Source organism: Mustelus asterias, chromosome 11 (assembly GCF_964213995.1).
Source record: "Mustelus asterias chromosome 11, sMusAst1.hap1.1, whole genome shotgun sequence".
Classification (NCBI taxonomy): Eukaryota; Metazoa; Chordata; class Chondrichthyes; order Carcharhiniformes; family Triakidae; genus Mustelus; species Mustelus asterias.
Genome location: NC_135811.1, coordinates 80921615 through 80936955, shown reverse-complemented (window position 1 = coordinate 80936955; position 15341 = coordinate 80921615). Strand labels below are relative to the sequence as shown.

Here is a 15341-nt window from a genome sequence, read left to right as displayed (position 1 = left end):
CATTAATAAAATCTGGAATTGAAAGCTAATCTCGGTAGTGGTGACCATGGAATGATCGCCGATTGTTGTAAAAATCCATCAGGTTCACTAATGTCCTTTAGGAAAGGAAATCTGCCTTCCTTACCTGGTTTGGCCTATATGTGACTCCAGACCCTCATCAATGTGGTTGTCTCTTAAGTGCCCTCTGAAATGGCCTAGCAAGACACTCAATTCAAGGGCAATTAGGGAGGAGTAAGAAATCCTAGCCTTGCCAGCAATACCCACATATCAGGAAAGAATAAATTAAACATTAGCCTGTGTGCGAGGTTAGATATTAGCTGCATGTTAGTAGCTGTTTGGTGAAGCAAAGACTGACTGAAAAAAGTTATACTCTTCCTGCTCAACTTCGAAGCTTATACAGGGACCCAGAGAGATAACACAACTCTATACAAAACCATGTTCAAAGGTACAGGGACTAGAGGTTTTCTTGCTGTCATGTTTATGTGTATTGAATAATATTTCTGATACAGTAAGTGATATCCTTCTTTATTAATAGGTTGATCACCAGTGAATGTCAGTCATGTGCGATATTTGTTGACAATCTGTCAAGTTAGAAAGCTCTTTTTTTGAAAAGGTGCATATTCTATTCACAACATTCCCCATCACTAAAACCGAGAAACCGAATGAAACTAAATGAACAGTTACAATACTCTCAATCCAGATATTTTCATACTGTCACCTGCTTGGCCATTTTAAAACAGGGCAAATGTCCAATCCATTCTTCCTTTGCCCCCTCAACCACAGCTCACTGCTTTCAAACAACACTTGCAGATGCTAGAAATCACAACACAAAGCAATTGGTTTATCTGCTAACTTGATACGTGTCCACAAAAATCACACCATTATGGAGCACTGGAAGTGGCAGATCAACCCCTGGGTTGGGAGTATTGTAACTGTCCCTTTAGTTTCATTCTGTTTCTCGGTTTTAGGGATTGGGACAGTTGTGAATTGAATATATACGTCTTTACAAACAGGAGCGTAGATTTGTCAACAAATATCACACATGATTGACATTATTCACTGATGACCAGCCTATCACTTACTCTATCAGAAATATTGTTCAATGGTCACTACTAGAGATTAGCTTTCCGGGTTCACCTCCAACAAAGCCTTTGAATGATTTTAAATACCCCTATTAATCCCCCAATATCTTTCTCTGCTCAAAGGAGAGTAATCCTATTTTCTCTAATCTTTCCAGATAGCTGAAATGCCTCTTGAATGACCAGAAAGACAACATCAACTATACTAAGCTTATCAATCCTTTCACCCAATATCTTGAATATAAAAAGTGGAGATTCTAGCCTACAATCCCCCATATAATGAGCAATCAGGTTATTCACATCTTTTAGTGTTGTTTTTAAAAATTCCAAAAATTACAAATTATGTAAAAGATGAAGCTTTGAATAACTCTCAGTCCAAAGCAAGGCCACGAGTATATGCAAACTAAGATATCCATTGCCAAAGCTAAGTACTTGATGAAAGTGTAAGATTTCAGACACTGCACCATCTCGTCCAGATAGGATAACCAGTTCTAAAAGTAACCCAGGTATGAGTGTAAACTTTCTTGGAAATAAAGATGATGCATTTTAAGTTACAACTGCATCAGGGGAGGGTTTGTTACAGTTATTCATATTGACTTGCATTCAGTGCACAATCTTCCGAAGTGTTACTGAACATACGGGGACTGTGTAATATTTCACATTCATTCCACGTTGAAATATATTACTTGCCAACTGCTCAAGGCTCAAGTTTTGCATCAGATGTTTTTACATTGCAGTTGTGCTGTCAGATCTTGACATTCATGTCCTAATCTCTCAATGGTATTCATTAGGTCTCCTGACCTGCCTCTGATTCTCAAACATCCAGTGCAGCCTAGTAGCAGCTTGTTACATTACAATATAAAGTCAGAAACATTGATAAAGTGGGATCAGCCAGTATCTGGAGGTCAAAGATCCAAAATCTGGATCGAAAGAAAATCTTTTTAAAATTGAACAATTCTTATACTTTTTTGCTATCCTCTAAGCTAGCTGGGGCCAGAGAGACCCAAGCTTCTGAACATGCATTGGTTTATCATTTTTTTAAAAACTCAAATGCTTATTTAGATCATCATAGAAGATCATAGAAACCCTACAGTACAGAAAGAGGCCATTCGACCCATCGAGTCTGCACCGACCACAATCCTACCCAGGCCCTTCCCCCATATCCACCCACTAATCTCTCTAACCTACGCATCTCAGGACACTAAGGGCAATTTTTAGCATGACCAATCAACCTAACCCGCACATCTTTGGACTGTGGGAAGAAATTGGAGCACCCGGAGGAAACTCACGCAGACACAGGGAGAACGTGCAGACTCCGCACAGGCGGTGACCTGAGCTGGAAATCAAACGCGGGTCCCTGGTGCTGTGAGACAGCAATGTTAAACACTGTGCCACCCTGCCGCCAATAGCACAGCAGCAATGCAAAGTGAGGCAGAATGAAGGGTTGCAGGTGTTTCTCCCACTCCTTCAGATCCTGATCTCCCCCACCCTCCCTGCACACCCGCAAGTATCCCCTTACCCCAGAGAGTTCCAATTTCATGCCTCTGGCAAACTGTTAAATGGAGATCAGGTACTTTTCCTCTGGAGGCGCCAAGGAAAACTGATTGCTGGTTGCTGTGGTTTGTCCTCTCGCTACAGGGCAAGGAACAGATGGAACAGAAACAAAAAAGCAAATATTCTTGGTGATTTCCATGGGTCTCAAAGTGAAATCGCCAACAATATCAGTGGGAATGGAGAGAAGAGAGAGGAATTCATATCCTTGTTGTAAAGGTGAGGAATACTTCTATAATCAGCGCATACTTTTGGATCAGAATATACAACACAAGTATGAATGACAGTTTGCTTATTTCTTCAATTTGAAAAAATGTATTTAGCTCATAGCACTGTATAAATACTGCTTCCCATCAGCAGTTACTTCAGAATCTCCGAAGCAGCCTTTGCTCAACACATTTTTGTTGAAGTCTATCCGACATTGTAGTATTTCCAGATTTTCGTCCATTCAGTGAACCATCCAGATTCCCTCGGATTTATAGGAATCTCAGTTTATGTGCGAATCCAACAGGAGCAAAACTGGTGTTTGAAAATAGCACAAAATCGCTAATTACTGAATCACCAGGCCCATTCACATCCTGCCAGGTATTCTACCAATTGAAAAAAAGACCAATTTCATACCCCCCCCAGGTATTGCAAAGCTCCTAAATACCTTAAGATTGGCAGGCAACTGCCCCCATATCTCCCAGAATGATAGTAGGATTTGGATTATGGATCAATCAAAATGATGCAAAGCCACTCAGCAGCACCCCTGCAGTTGGCTCAATGCTTATGTTTCAGTACTCAACTATTTGCAGTCAATAGCAAGAATATTATAGGCACTGAGGTAGCATTGAGAGCTGAACTTGACACGGTGTGAAATCGTAACAATAAAATGCAAATTAGAAACACTAAATTTTGATTGGGAGCCCATTTGATGATCATCCAAATGTTAGACGCATTCCCATGTTACTCAATTTCACTTGTAAATGTATAAATGTCCCGTTTTTGAGAATTCGATTACTTGATCTTGGTTTAAGAAGGAGCTACTGTCATTTACACCAAACAAAACTCCTCAGTGCACTGGCTCAAAACATCTTACTCTAACATTCTGAACGCAATACTCACTGGTTCAAGTCTAGGTCCAAAACGAACGATGAACCGAATGCCTCTATCAGGAAGCTTGCTTGCGCAAGATGAATAAACTACGAAACAGAATGGACAGTGTTAGTAAGAAATTACAATTTTAAAATGTCCTCCCCAACATCTAGAATGCAAATGACAAATTAACGAATTTGCTTAATACAGGCATAATGTCACTTTTTAGTCTTTAACAAGTATCCTCTGCTTTGATAATATTGTGAAATGCAGCTCAACCAGTATTGTACTGACTGCCCGAATATAAAAGAAACCTGCATTTATATGGCACCTTTCACGACCACTGGAAAATGTTTTACAGCCAATGAGGTGCTTTTGGTCATTTAATCACTGTTGTATTATAAGAAATGTGGCAGGCAAGATCATAGAATCCCTACAGTGCAGAAAGAGGCCATTTGGCCCATCGAGTCTGCACCAACCACAATCCCACCCAGTCCCTATCCCTGTAGCCCCACAAATTTATCCTGCTAGTTCCCCTGACACTAAGGGGCAATTTAGCATGGCCAATTAACCTAACCTGCATCTTTGGACTGGAGGAGGAAACCGGAGCATCCCGGAGGAAACCCAAACAAACACGGGGAGAATGTACAAACTTCACACAGACAGTGACTCAAGCTGGGAATTGAACCCGGATCCCTGCGCTGTGAGGCAACAGTGCTAACCACCATGCCACTCATTCTGCAGAACAAACTCCCACAACCAGTAATTTTGACCGAGGGGCAAATAGTGACGAGGATGTCTGGGATAACCCCCCTACTCTTTTCTGAAATAGGCCTTTTACATTCACCTGAGTAAGCAGATGGGGACTCGGCTTAATGTTTCACCTGAAAAATGCATCTCTGACCGCAACACTCCCTCAGTACTGCACTGGAAGGTCAGCCTGGATTTCTGTACCCTTAAGTGGCGCGGTGGGACTCGAACCCAGAACCTTGAGACTCAAGAGGTGAGAGCCCTACCAACTGAGTCACAGCTGACACATAAAAGGCATTGGCGCTGGGCAAGAAAGAGGTGAAGGCGTCTTTCTGCCTATTATTTTAAATATGATTTAATAAAAATTGAGCCCAAGGTCACTGCAGTGGATGAGCCCAGACAGGCTCTGATTACAGTCCTGCTCTTCCCAATTTACAGACGGCATCAGTTTCCCTAGAGTTATAGAATCCTACAGTGCAGAAGGAGGCCATTTGACTCGAGTCTGCAGCGACCACAATCCCACCCAGGCCCTATTCCCATAACCCCACATATTTACGCTAGTCCCCCTGACACTAAGGGGCAATTTAGCACAGCCAATCCACCCAACCTATACAGCTTTGGACACGAAGGGGCAATTTGGCATGTCCAAATCACCTAAGCTACACTTCTTTAGACGCCACATGGCAATTTAGCATGGCCAATCCACCTAACCTACGCATCTTTGGAGTGTGGGAGGAAACCGGAGCACCCGGAGGAAACCCACGCAGACACGGGGAGAATGTTCAAACTCCACACAGACAGTGACCCAAGCCGTGAATCGAACCCGGGTCCCAGTGCTAACCACTGTGCCACCGTGCCACTTGAGGCGACAGTCCCAGCTCAAGTTTGCCTCAACCCCTCAGTTCATTCTGCAGGACACAAAAAAAATAAATCACTTAACCCACAACACTGTGGCACTAAGTGAAATAAAGGCAATTAAAATAGCTTGTTTTAAAAACACATGTCGAAGCAGAGACTGGATGGAAACCTACATGGGCACCAGTACTGTTGTTGCTGATTCTGGTACTCAGCCGGCCGTGTCTGATTTCCTCTCCTGAATCAACAGTGGGGATGAGCCGCTGAGGTTGGGTGGCCTCTTGCGAGACGGATCTGCGGTTCCACCGTCCCCTCCACGCCGCCCCTGTTTGGATCTCAGCTTTAATAAACCCTTGAACGACAACAATAATAAAAAAATATTATGAAAAGTTGAGTGGGGGTGGGGGGAGAAATCGAAAGTGTCTGATTACGGCTCGATTCTGCAATGTGAGTGTATTCTGTTTAAAAGCACACAGTCAGCTCCAGCGGGCAAAGCTGTATCAATGACTGGTTACTGTATCAATGTGCACTGCAGAATTCGTGTTGATGCAGCAACCCGCATTGAAAATAATGGACGAATCGCAGGTTTCAGAGGGGGGAAAAACACAGTGTAAGCGAAATTTCACCCAAACAGAGGGGAAAAAAAGGAAAAAAAAACTGATGAATTGGCATTTATCTGTAAAGCGCCAATTTTCAAAAGAAAGATCAGCGCGTTTGCTTACCTGTAGGACAAGTGAGGTAGAATAATGGAACAAAAATCCAGGATTGCCCAAGAATCATGGTTTCATATCTCCTGCACCAAGTAGAAGCTTTTAAAAATATATATATTTTAAATTTTCTCCCCCACCCACCCCCCCTGCTCATAAAGGAAGGTGGTGTTATGAGGATCTGCAGAGGGGTTGGAATCTGTCTATTATGATGCCCGCAGTCAACAGCTCCATGTGTGTGAGAGAGAGAGAGAATGAAATTCTTTCTCATCCAGCTCCGAGTCTATGGACAGCACATTCCAGCTCAATGCAGCACTCTAGATAAAGACAGCCTACATCCCAGGGAAATCATGCAGCCAGGACCAATAATGCCATTAGTGCTGGATCCATTCTCGATCATTGGGAAATCAAACTACAATTAAAAAAATGCGATGCTCTGACAAGCTGTTTAAAAAAAAAACCTGGTTAGAGTGGTTCCTTTTGATGTCACGTGCTCCATCAGAGATCTCTTTCCCAGTGGCAGGTTGTTGAAGTGATGCTCATATCAGCAGTACCCTGACATTGTCCAAATACGGTTACGCCCAAATTTGCACGCACACACACACAGATTAATAAAAGTCACCAACTCTATCCTGCAGAGCTGTTTGACTTTCAACAAACTGCTTATTCAAATTACATCACGGTGGCACAGTGGTTAGCGCTGCAGCCTCACAGCGCCAGGGACCCGGGTTCGATCCCCAGCTTGGGTCACTGTCTGTGTGGAGTTTGTACGTTCTCCCCTTGTCCGCGTGGGTTTCCTGCCACAGTCCAAAGATGTGCAGGTTAAGGTTGATTAGCTATGCTAAATTCTGCCCTAGTGTCAGGGAGATTAGGAGAGTAAATATATGGGGTCATGGGGATAGGGCCTGGGTGGGATTGTGCAGGCTCGATGGGCCAAATGGCCTCCTTCTGCACTGTAGGGATTCTATGATTCTATTTACATCAATGATTTCTTTTATTCATTCCTGGGACATGGGTGACGCTGGCCAGCCAGCATTTATTGCCCATCCCTAGTCACCCTTGAGGATGCTGATTTTTGCATACAGCAAAACCACACTTAAATTTCACTCAATGTTGTTTCACTTTAATATCCTTAATAAAGAAGTGTCAATATATCCATTTAACATTGCCAGTTTCACTCTAACACCATTTTACAGAGACTTCCTGTCCTGTGCATGCTTGTGCATCTCACGTTTCAAAAAAACTTCTGCTCTTGCCATCAGTCCCTCTCTTCCCCAGATGCCGGCCTGATGTGATAGTTTGAAATTTGGTATTCTTGTGTTTGCCCTGGCTTTGCTCCCTTGGCCTTAATTCCCAGTGTTGCTCTGTGCCCCGTGCCGCCCGGCCTAGACTCACCCAACCTTGTTCCCTGCCCTTGCCTCTCCCGAGTGTAGCTTCCCAGCCTCCCCTCACCTATCCTTGCTTTTCAATGTCTGTTCCTACCTTTTTTATTCATTTTTTATTTTTTTTTATTTTATACTTTTCCAATTCAATCAAATCAAATCCAATTCAGAGTCTCAACAAGTTGAGACATTTCAGATCCAGGCTGACAAGACAGGGCGAGCGACCAAACCACCCTGTCCTGGGCCTGATCTACATGAGCCAAGCTGATTGGAGAAGGGGGAGGTTCCTCCTCCAAGACTTGAGCTCATTTGCATCTTAGCCAAAAGGCCGAGATGCCGCTTTTAAAAATTGCTTCATATGAAACATATGAAGCCTCAGCGCAACCCAATGACCTCGACCAAGTGCGGCCGACAATGGGGTGCCGATACTACACTTGATCTTAGCCAAAAGGCCGAGAAGCGATTTATTCATTTGTGGGACATGGGCGTCACTGGCTGGCCAGCATTTATTGTCCATCCCTAGTCGCTCTTGGAAAGCAATAGAAAGTCAACCACATCGCTGTGGTTCTGGAGTCACATGTAGGCCAGACCAGGTAAGGATGGCAGATTTCCTTCCCTGAAGGACATGAGTGAACCAGATGGGTTTTCCGACTATCGATTTGTTGTCATCAGTAGATCCTTAATTCCAGATTTTTAAAAATTGAATTCAAATTCCACCATCTGCCATGGTGGGATTCGAAGCCAGGTCCCCAAAACATTAGCTGAGTTTCTGGATTAATAATCTAGTGATAATACCACTAGGCCATCACCTCTCCTGGTACTTAGTTACTAATCAAAACGTCAGTTATTTAATATACACATATAGATATGTTAAGATATTTTATGGTGAGTGCGGGGTGGGAGTTAATTGGTTGCTCTGCCCTCTGATGAAGGATCATGCACCTTGGGTGGAATCATCCTGATCACCATGGAGACTTTAGGCCATTACTGATCTACCTGACTACCGCCATGGCAATGGCAAGAGGCCAATCTGCTTTATTAAGGGCCCAATTGTGGGCTGATTGGTGTCGTAGCCAGGAATCGCCACCCTTACCCCAGAGACCAAGTCCAGAAGCTGCTTAGGGACGATTTGGAACGGTAGCATCCCTACACTGCAGAAAGAGGCCATTCAGAAAGAGGCCATTCAGCCCATCGAGCTTGCACCAACAACAATCCCATCCGGGTCCTATCCCCATAACCTCATGTATTTACCTGCTATTCCCCCTGATACTGAGGGGCAATTTAGCATGGCCAATCCACCTAACCCGCACATCTTTGAACCGTGGGAAGAAAGCAGAGCACCCGGAGGAAACCCACGCAGACTCGGGGAGAATGTGCAAATGTCACACACACAGTCACCAGAGGCCAGAATTGAACTCAGGTCCCTGGCGCTGAGGCAGCAGTGCCACCGTGCCGCCCAGCTGGCCTGTGGGACCAGAAGGGTCTCCTACAGTAATCGCCACCCAGAGGCACAGGGATCATCAGGGCACAGCTGCCGCCACTCACCATCCTGCAGAGAGGTTTCTCCTCCATAGGGACGGTGTCACAGCTGTGGCCGGCTGATTAATTACCTCTTCAGAGGCAGCTAAAGACAAAGGCACCCTCAGAGTCCCCATCCTGCAGCGGAAGCGGCGCCCACCTTCACTGATGGAGCTGCTGTCCTTCCAAAGCTGCGGATTCTCTGACTGGATCTCCAGCTTCAGGGACCCAGAGGCAGCCTTTGGAAAGATCTCTTGGGCAGGTTTCCTGACAGTAGAATGGGGTTGGGAACCAGAAATGGTTCCAACCCATGTTCATAGCCTAAGGGCACAAGGTTCTGCCTGTTAACTGTTCCTGCATACCCTTTAGAATTTGACACGTTATTTTAAATTGCTCTCCTTGTTTTTCCATCCAAAATGTACCACTTTACATTTCTCTGCAAAAAGTTTCATCAGTCACATCTCTATCCATTCCTGTCTATGCCCTCTTAAGGTTTTATTTATTTGTCACAAGTAGGCTTACATTAACACTGCAATGAAGTTACTGTGAAAATCCCCTAGTCACCACACTCCGGCGCCCGTTCGGGTACAAATGGAGAATTTAGCATGGCCAATCCACCTAACCAGCACGTCTTTCAAACAGGAGGAAGAAACCGGAACACTCAGAGGAAACCCACGCAGACACAGGGAGAACATGCAAACTCCACACAGTGACCCAAGCTGGGTCCCCGACGCTGTGTGGCAGCAGTGCCAACCACTGTGCCACCACTTTTTTTTTTAAGGTTTTATAACTGATCAGACTAGAAACTACATTTGATCTTAGCCAAAAGTCTGAGAATCGATCTCTTGATCGTCTATGATCTCTTGAAGTCTATCATTATTGTCCTCAAAATTCACAATATTTTCAAACTGTGTCATCGGTGTATTTTGAAATTGTGTACACCCATATCTAGGTCTTTAATAAAGATCCAAAATATATATCAAGAAATGGTCCTTTTACAACCCTTGGGAAATCCCAGCGTTTACCTTCTCCAAGTAGAAGAAAAAAAATCGTTCACCACTCTCCTGTTCCCTGTCACTCAACTAATTTTGTCTCCGTGCTGCTACTGTTGGTGGCAAGCCTATTGTGTGGCACTTTATCAAAGCCTTCATTGGTAATCCCAAAAACTCTCTCTGTTACCTCAAAAATACAATCAATTTACTTAAACATGTCTGTCTTTCCTTAAAGGTCGTCTTTCCTTACTTAATCTATGCTATCCAAAGGTTACCCTTGTCCCAGATTATCATTTCAAAAAGGTTTCCCACCAGATTGGGTTAAATTGGGTAGGTCCTCTTTTTTGTTCCCTAATCAGCTCTATCCCTCCTCTTATCTCCTGTTTACATACCTATAGCAGGCTTTTGGATTCTCTTTTTGTTAGCTGTCAGTCTCTTCCCATACTCTCCCTTTGCCATGAGGTTTCTTAACTCTAATCAAATAGATTCAGTCTCTGGCCCCTTCAAGTCATCCTCTTTCCCTCTCTAGCACAATAATATTCTCCTTAATCAATACTGCCATCCCTCCTCCATTTTCCCCCTCTTTTCTAACCATCCAGGAATGCTTAGCATCCAGTCCTGCTCTTTTCTGAGCCAAAGCTATATCTACCCCAGCAGTTTACCTGCCTTATTTACAATGTATAGTTTGTTTACAAACATCAACTTTATTGGATTCCCTTTCCCTCTGACCCCACCTAATACCTTACTATTCCTTACTCTAGTGTTATCTGTCTTTCCCAATCCTTTGTGCACCATCTTTCTCCCACAGTGGTTAGCACTGCTGCCTCAGTGCCAGGGAGCTGGGTTTGATTCCTGGCTTGGTTCGCTGTCAGTGCAGAGTCTGCACTTTCTCCCCGTCTCTGCGTGGGTTTCCTCCGGGTGCTCCGGTTTCCTCCCACAGCCCAAAAGATATGCTGGTTGGGTGCATTGGCACTCAATTCTCCCTCAGTGTACCCGAACAGGTGCCGGAGTGTGGCAGCTCGGGGTTTTTCACAGTAACTTCATTGCAGTGTTAATGTAAGCCTACTTGTGATACTAATAAATAAACTTTAATCCTGGTTCCCACCCCCCTGACAAGTTGGTTCAAATTCACCCCAACAGCAACAGCAAGCCAGTTCATCGATCACAATTCTGTTGATGTGCAATCCTTCCAGCTTCCATATATTCCACCTTCCCGAGAATGTGTTTCAATCTCCCAGGAATTTAAACCCTTCCCGCCTGCTACCATCTATTCTGCGATACAGTCGCCTATTCTCGCCTCCTATTTCTTTACTCACTCGCTTGTGCCTCTGGAAGTACCTTTGAGATCCTGTTAGCTAGTCTCCTTCTTAGCTCCCTAAAATCTTCCCATCCCTCATTCTACCTATTTTGTCCAAATACCTGGTCCAATATGGACCAGGACCCCTGGTAGTTCACCCTCAGAATGCTGTGCAGTCATTCAGTGACATCTTTGACCCTTACAGCAGGAAGGTGGCACACCATCCTGGAATCACAGCTGTGGTTGTAATGGCTGCTTGCATTTTACCATTGGAACATTCAATACAGCAGTAGAGGCTGGAGTTTAATTGCTGCACTCTGCTGGTTCCGATCAGGGAGCCCTCTAGTGGTTAATTACACACCATGCGAGTATAAAGACAAATTAACTTCTGACACCTTAGATATCACATACTATCCATAACACTGGAGTAATCTGTGACTTCCTTATGGATTCATTACACATGGCATAACACTTCTAGTAATTGTGCACTATGAAGGAAAGCTAAGAACACTTATTTTTAATCTTAATTATTGTGGACAGCACGATGGCACAGTGGTTAGCACTGCTGCCTCAGTGCCAGGGACGCAGATTCAATTCAGGCCGTGGGAAACCGTCTGTGTGGAGTTTGCACATTCTCCCCATATCTCCTTGGGTTTCCTCCGGGTGCCCCAGTTTCCTCCCACAGTCCAAAGATGCGCAGGTTAGGCAGATTAGCCATTGTAAATTGCCCCTCAGAGTCCCAAGATGTGTAGGTTAGGTGGAACAAAAAGAAAAAACGCTGGAAAATCTCAGCAGGTCTGACAGCATCAGTGGAGAGAGAATAGAGCCAACGTTTGGAGTCTGGATGACCCATCATGGTAAAGGTATGGGTTTATGGGGATAGGGTGGAGAGAGGGCCTGGGTAAAATACACTGTCAGAGATTTGGTGCAGATTTGAAGGGCTGAATGGTCTCCTTCTGCACTCTGGGGATTCTATGATTACAATAGTAGATCAAAACAGGAGCACAAAACAATTGCTTCATACAACTCCAGCACTTGGGAGAAAAGGGCAGTCCTTCCTGGCTATTTAAAGGATAAAAATTAAGGTAAAGGATGTCAAACAGCTTCATTCTTTATGTGAATAAAGTGGCTCACAAGTGTCTAATTGGATGGCTGCCTTCAAGAATTTCAACACACAAGTAGTAAAAATACGAAACAAAAGGTAAGCAGGAGTCCAGAAGATCCAGATTTAGGACACTGAAGGAAATCTTCTCACCTTAGAACCTGCCATAATGATGGGGCCATTTTTGGGTTTGGAACCAGATACTCTGTACAATATGCCAGCTGTTGCTCGTTACCAGAGCGAGCTAATTGACATCCCATTGGGGGCAGCTGGGTGCAGGAACATGGTATTAGAAAGGGCACCTGGGTATCCTTAGGCTGGCATGGACAAGTTGGGCTGAATGGCCTCCTTCTGTGCTGTATCCTTTCTATGGCAAGTTGCTGACACGTCAGGAAATAGGTTTCACAGCTGCAAAATTTAGAATTTAAGGCTTAAAGACCTTATAGTCCGCTCAGCAACTTCAACAAACTTTTTAATTACCCAACAAGAACTCCCTGCTTGCCTTCAAAGCTGGAAAGCTGCCCTCTTTCAGCTTTCCCTGGGGAAAGCTGAAAGAGGGCAGGATCAGGTCAAGATCTTGACTTGGCATCACTTACTGGGGTTTTGCCACCTCTGCTCCAACCAAACCTCCCTCCAACAGCTTGGAAAAATTCTGTCCAATGTGTTTGATACTCTTAATGATATGAAACACCCTTAAGAAATGCTGCACTATTACAACATGGTGACCCAGTGGTTAGCACTGTTACCTCACAGCGCCAGGGACCCAGGTTTGATTCGCAGCTTGGGTCACACTGTGTGGAGTTTGCACATTCACCCTGTGTCTGCATGGGTTTTCTCCCACAGTCCAAAGATGTGCGGGTTAGGTTGATTGGCTGTGCTAAATTGCTCCTGAGGGATTAGCTGGGTAAATACGTGGGGTTCTGGGAATAGGGCCTGGGTGGGATTATTGTTGGTGAAAGTTTGATGGACCGAATGGCCTCTTTCTGCACTGTAAGGATTCTATTCTAATGCACAGAACTTTGAATGCAACTAAGATTAAATAAAAAGTGAATTTGAATAATGTTATCAGATCCCTTTTCTCCCTGTCCTCATGGTCTAAATGTAACTATCTCACACTATCAATAATGATTCACTTGTCTGCAACCCTGGTAAAGTGAAGGGCTACTCCCAAGGGTAGTTGGAGCCTTGTTATATTTAAATGACATCAATCTGTCACTGAATAACATATTAATTTTATTAACATACCCACTGGGATAATCAATTTGTGAGTAGACCTTGGTAAAGTGTCTGTCGACTCCGATCATCCTTGGAAGAAAAACATTGGTTAACTGGAATGCAAATATCGATACTGCGGTATTTTTAATACGTTCTCAGATGTGGGCATTGCAGGAAAGTCTGGTATTTATTGTGCATCCCCGCAAGGAGGTGGTTACAGGCCTCCCCCTTGCACCTCTGCAATAAAGCAGCTTGATACAAAGGAACATCTTGCTAGACCATTTCAGAGGGCAGTTAAGGCACAGTCCCATACATGCTAAGTTAGGTAATGATGGCAGGTAAAGGGCATTCTTCGCTAATGATAAATTAGAGTGGCCATTGAAGGAACCACCTTAGAATAATTGCATCCATGGGAAGAAGCACTTTGCTGCGTTTCGAGGCGATTACAAATGGAATGGGGGAGGCAGTGTGGCATGCAAGATGTAGAACCACAAGTGGGAACCTACAATCTCTCTCCCCAATTGTTGACCTGGGCAGTGCATTACGCCAAGTGTAACTTTTTTGAAGGATGATAATATCTGAAGGTGGGTAACCCCGTTTAGTTTATCATTTGTTGTACTTCATATACAAGTAGCCTATACCATAGTAATGAAGTTTGTAGACTAGAGGGCCTTGGGATGTAACAACCTTGTCAATTTGCATGTTTTCTTTGTCAGCATAACAGCTCGCAAAAGTATGGAAATTACCTCTCGACTGTTTTGCAAGTATCCTGCAAGGCTAAAATGAGGGGAGTTCATGCTATCCTGCACTCTTTTGGAATGTCTATAAGACCATAAGATATAGGAGCAGAATTAGGCTATTTGATTATGGCTGATAAGTTTCTCAACCCCACTCTCCTGCCTTTTCCCTGTAAACTTTGATCCCCTTACCAATCAAGAACCTATCCATCTTTGTCTTAAATACACTCAATGATCGAGTCTCCGCAGCCTTCTGTGGCAATGAATTCCATAGATTCATCACCTTCTGGCTGAAGAAATTCCTCCTCATCTCAGTTCCAAAGGGTCATCCCTCAACTCGGAGGCTGTGCCCTTGGATCCTAGTCTCTCCTCTTGGAAACATGATGATTTTTACCTGCCTGTGCAACATATAAACATATGAATTAGGAGCACAGTAGGTCTCCCGACCCCTCAAGTCTGCTCTGGAATTCAATAAGATCATGGCAGATATGATTGTAACCAGATATATTATTTCCACCTACTCCTGATAACCTTTCAGCCTAAGACAATCTGCCCATTCCTGGTATTAGTCTCTGAACTGCTTTTAATGCACCCTTCCTTAAATAAGGCAGACCAATACTGTACATAATGCTCCAAATGTGGTTGTCCAGTGCCCTGTACAACTGAAGCATAATCTAACTTCTTTTGTATTCAGTTCCTCTTGCAATAAACATTTACATTCTGTTAGCTTTCCTAGTTACTTGCACGTTAACCTTTTGTTATTCCTGCAACAGGACACCACATCCCTTCTCTGTAGGTCAGAACTCTGCAATCACTCACCATTTAGATAATAGGCTTATTTTTTGTTCTTTCTGCCAAAATGTACAATTTCACATTTTCCCACATTATACTTAATTTGCCAGGTCTTTGCCCACTAATTCAGCCTATGCCCTTTTATAGCCTCTTTTATGTCCCTTCCACAACTTACTTTCCTACCGATCTTTGTGTATATCAGCAAATTTAGTAACCTTACCTTCAGTCCCTTCATCCAAGTCATTCACACAAGTTGTAAAAAGTTGAGGCCTCAGCACTGATCCCTG

At 43.9% G+C, this 15341-nt stretch overlaps 1 protein-coding gene and 1 pseudogene across 1 annotated transcript in view; both read right to left on the bottom strand.

Annotated features, from left to right (window-relative positions):
* The window catches only part of adam11 (ADAM metallopeptidase domain 11), a 168576-nt gene extending 158206 nt beyond the window's left edge, over nt 1-10370 (bottom strand). Inside the window, exons 1-3 of the mRNA XM_078222950.1 lie at nt 10304-10370; nt 5489-5664; nt 3738-3814 (exon numbers count right to left, since the gene is read on the bottom strand). Of these exons, the coding sequence (XP_078079076.1) occupies nt 3738-3814; nt 5489-5664; nt 10304-10370 (320 nt within the window). The remainder of the gene's footprint in view (nt 1-3737; nt 3815-5488; nt 5665-10303) is intronic.
* Nucleotides 7649-7865, bottom strand: LOC144501093 (U2 spliceosomal RNA; annotated as a pseudogene).
* Nucleotides 10371-15341: the final 4971 nt, after the last annotated feature.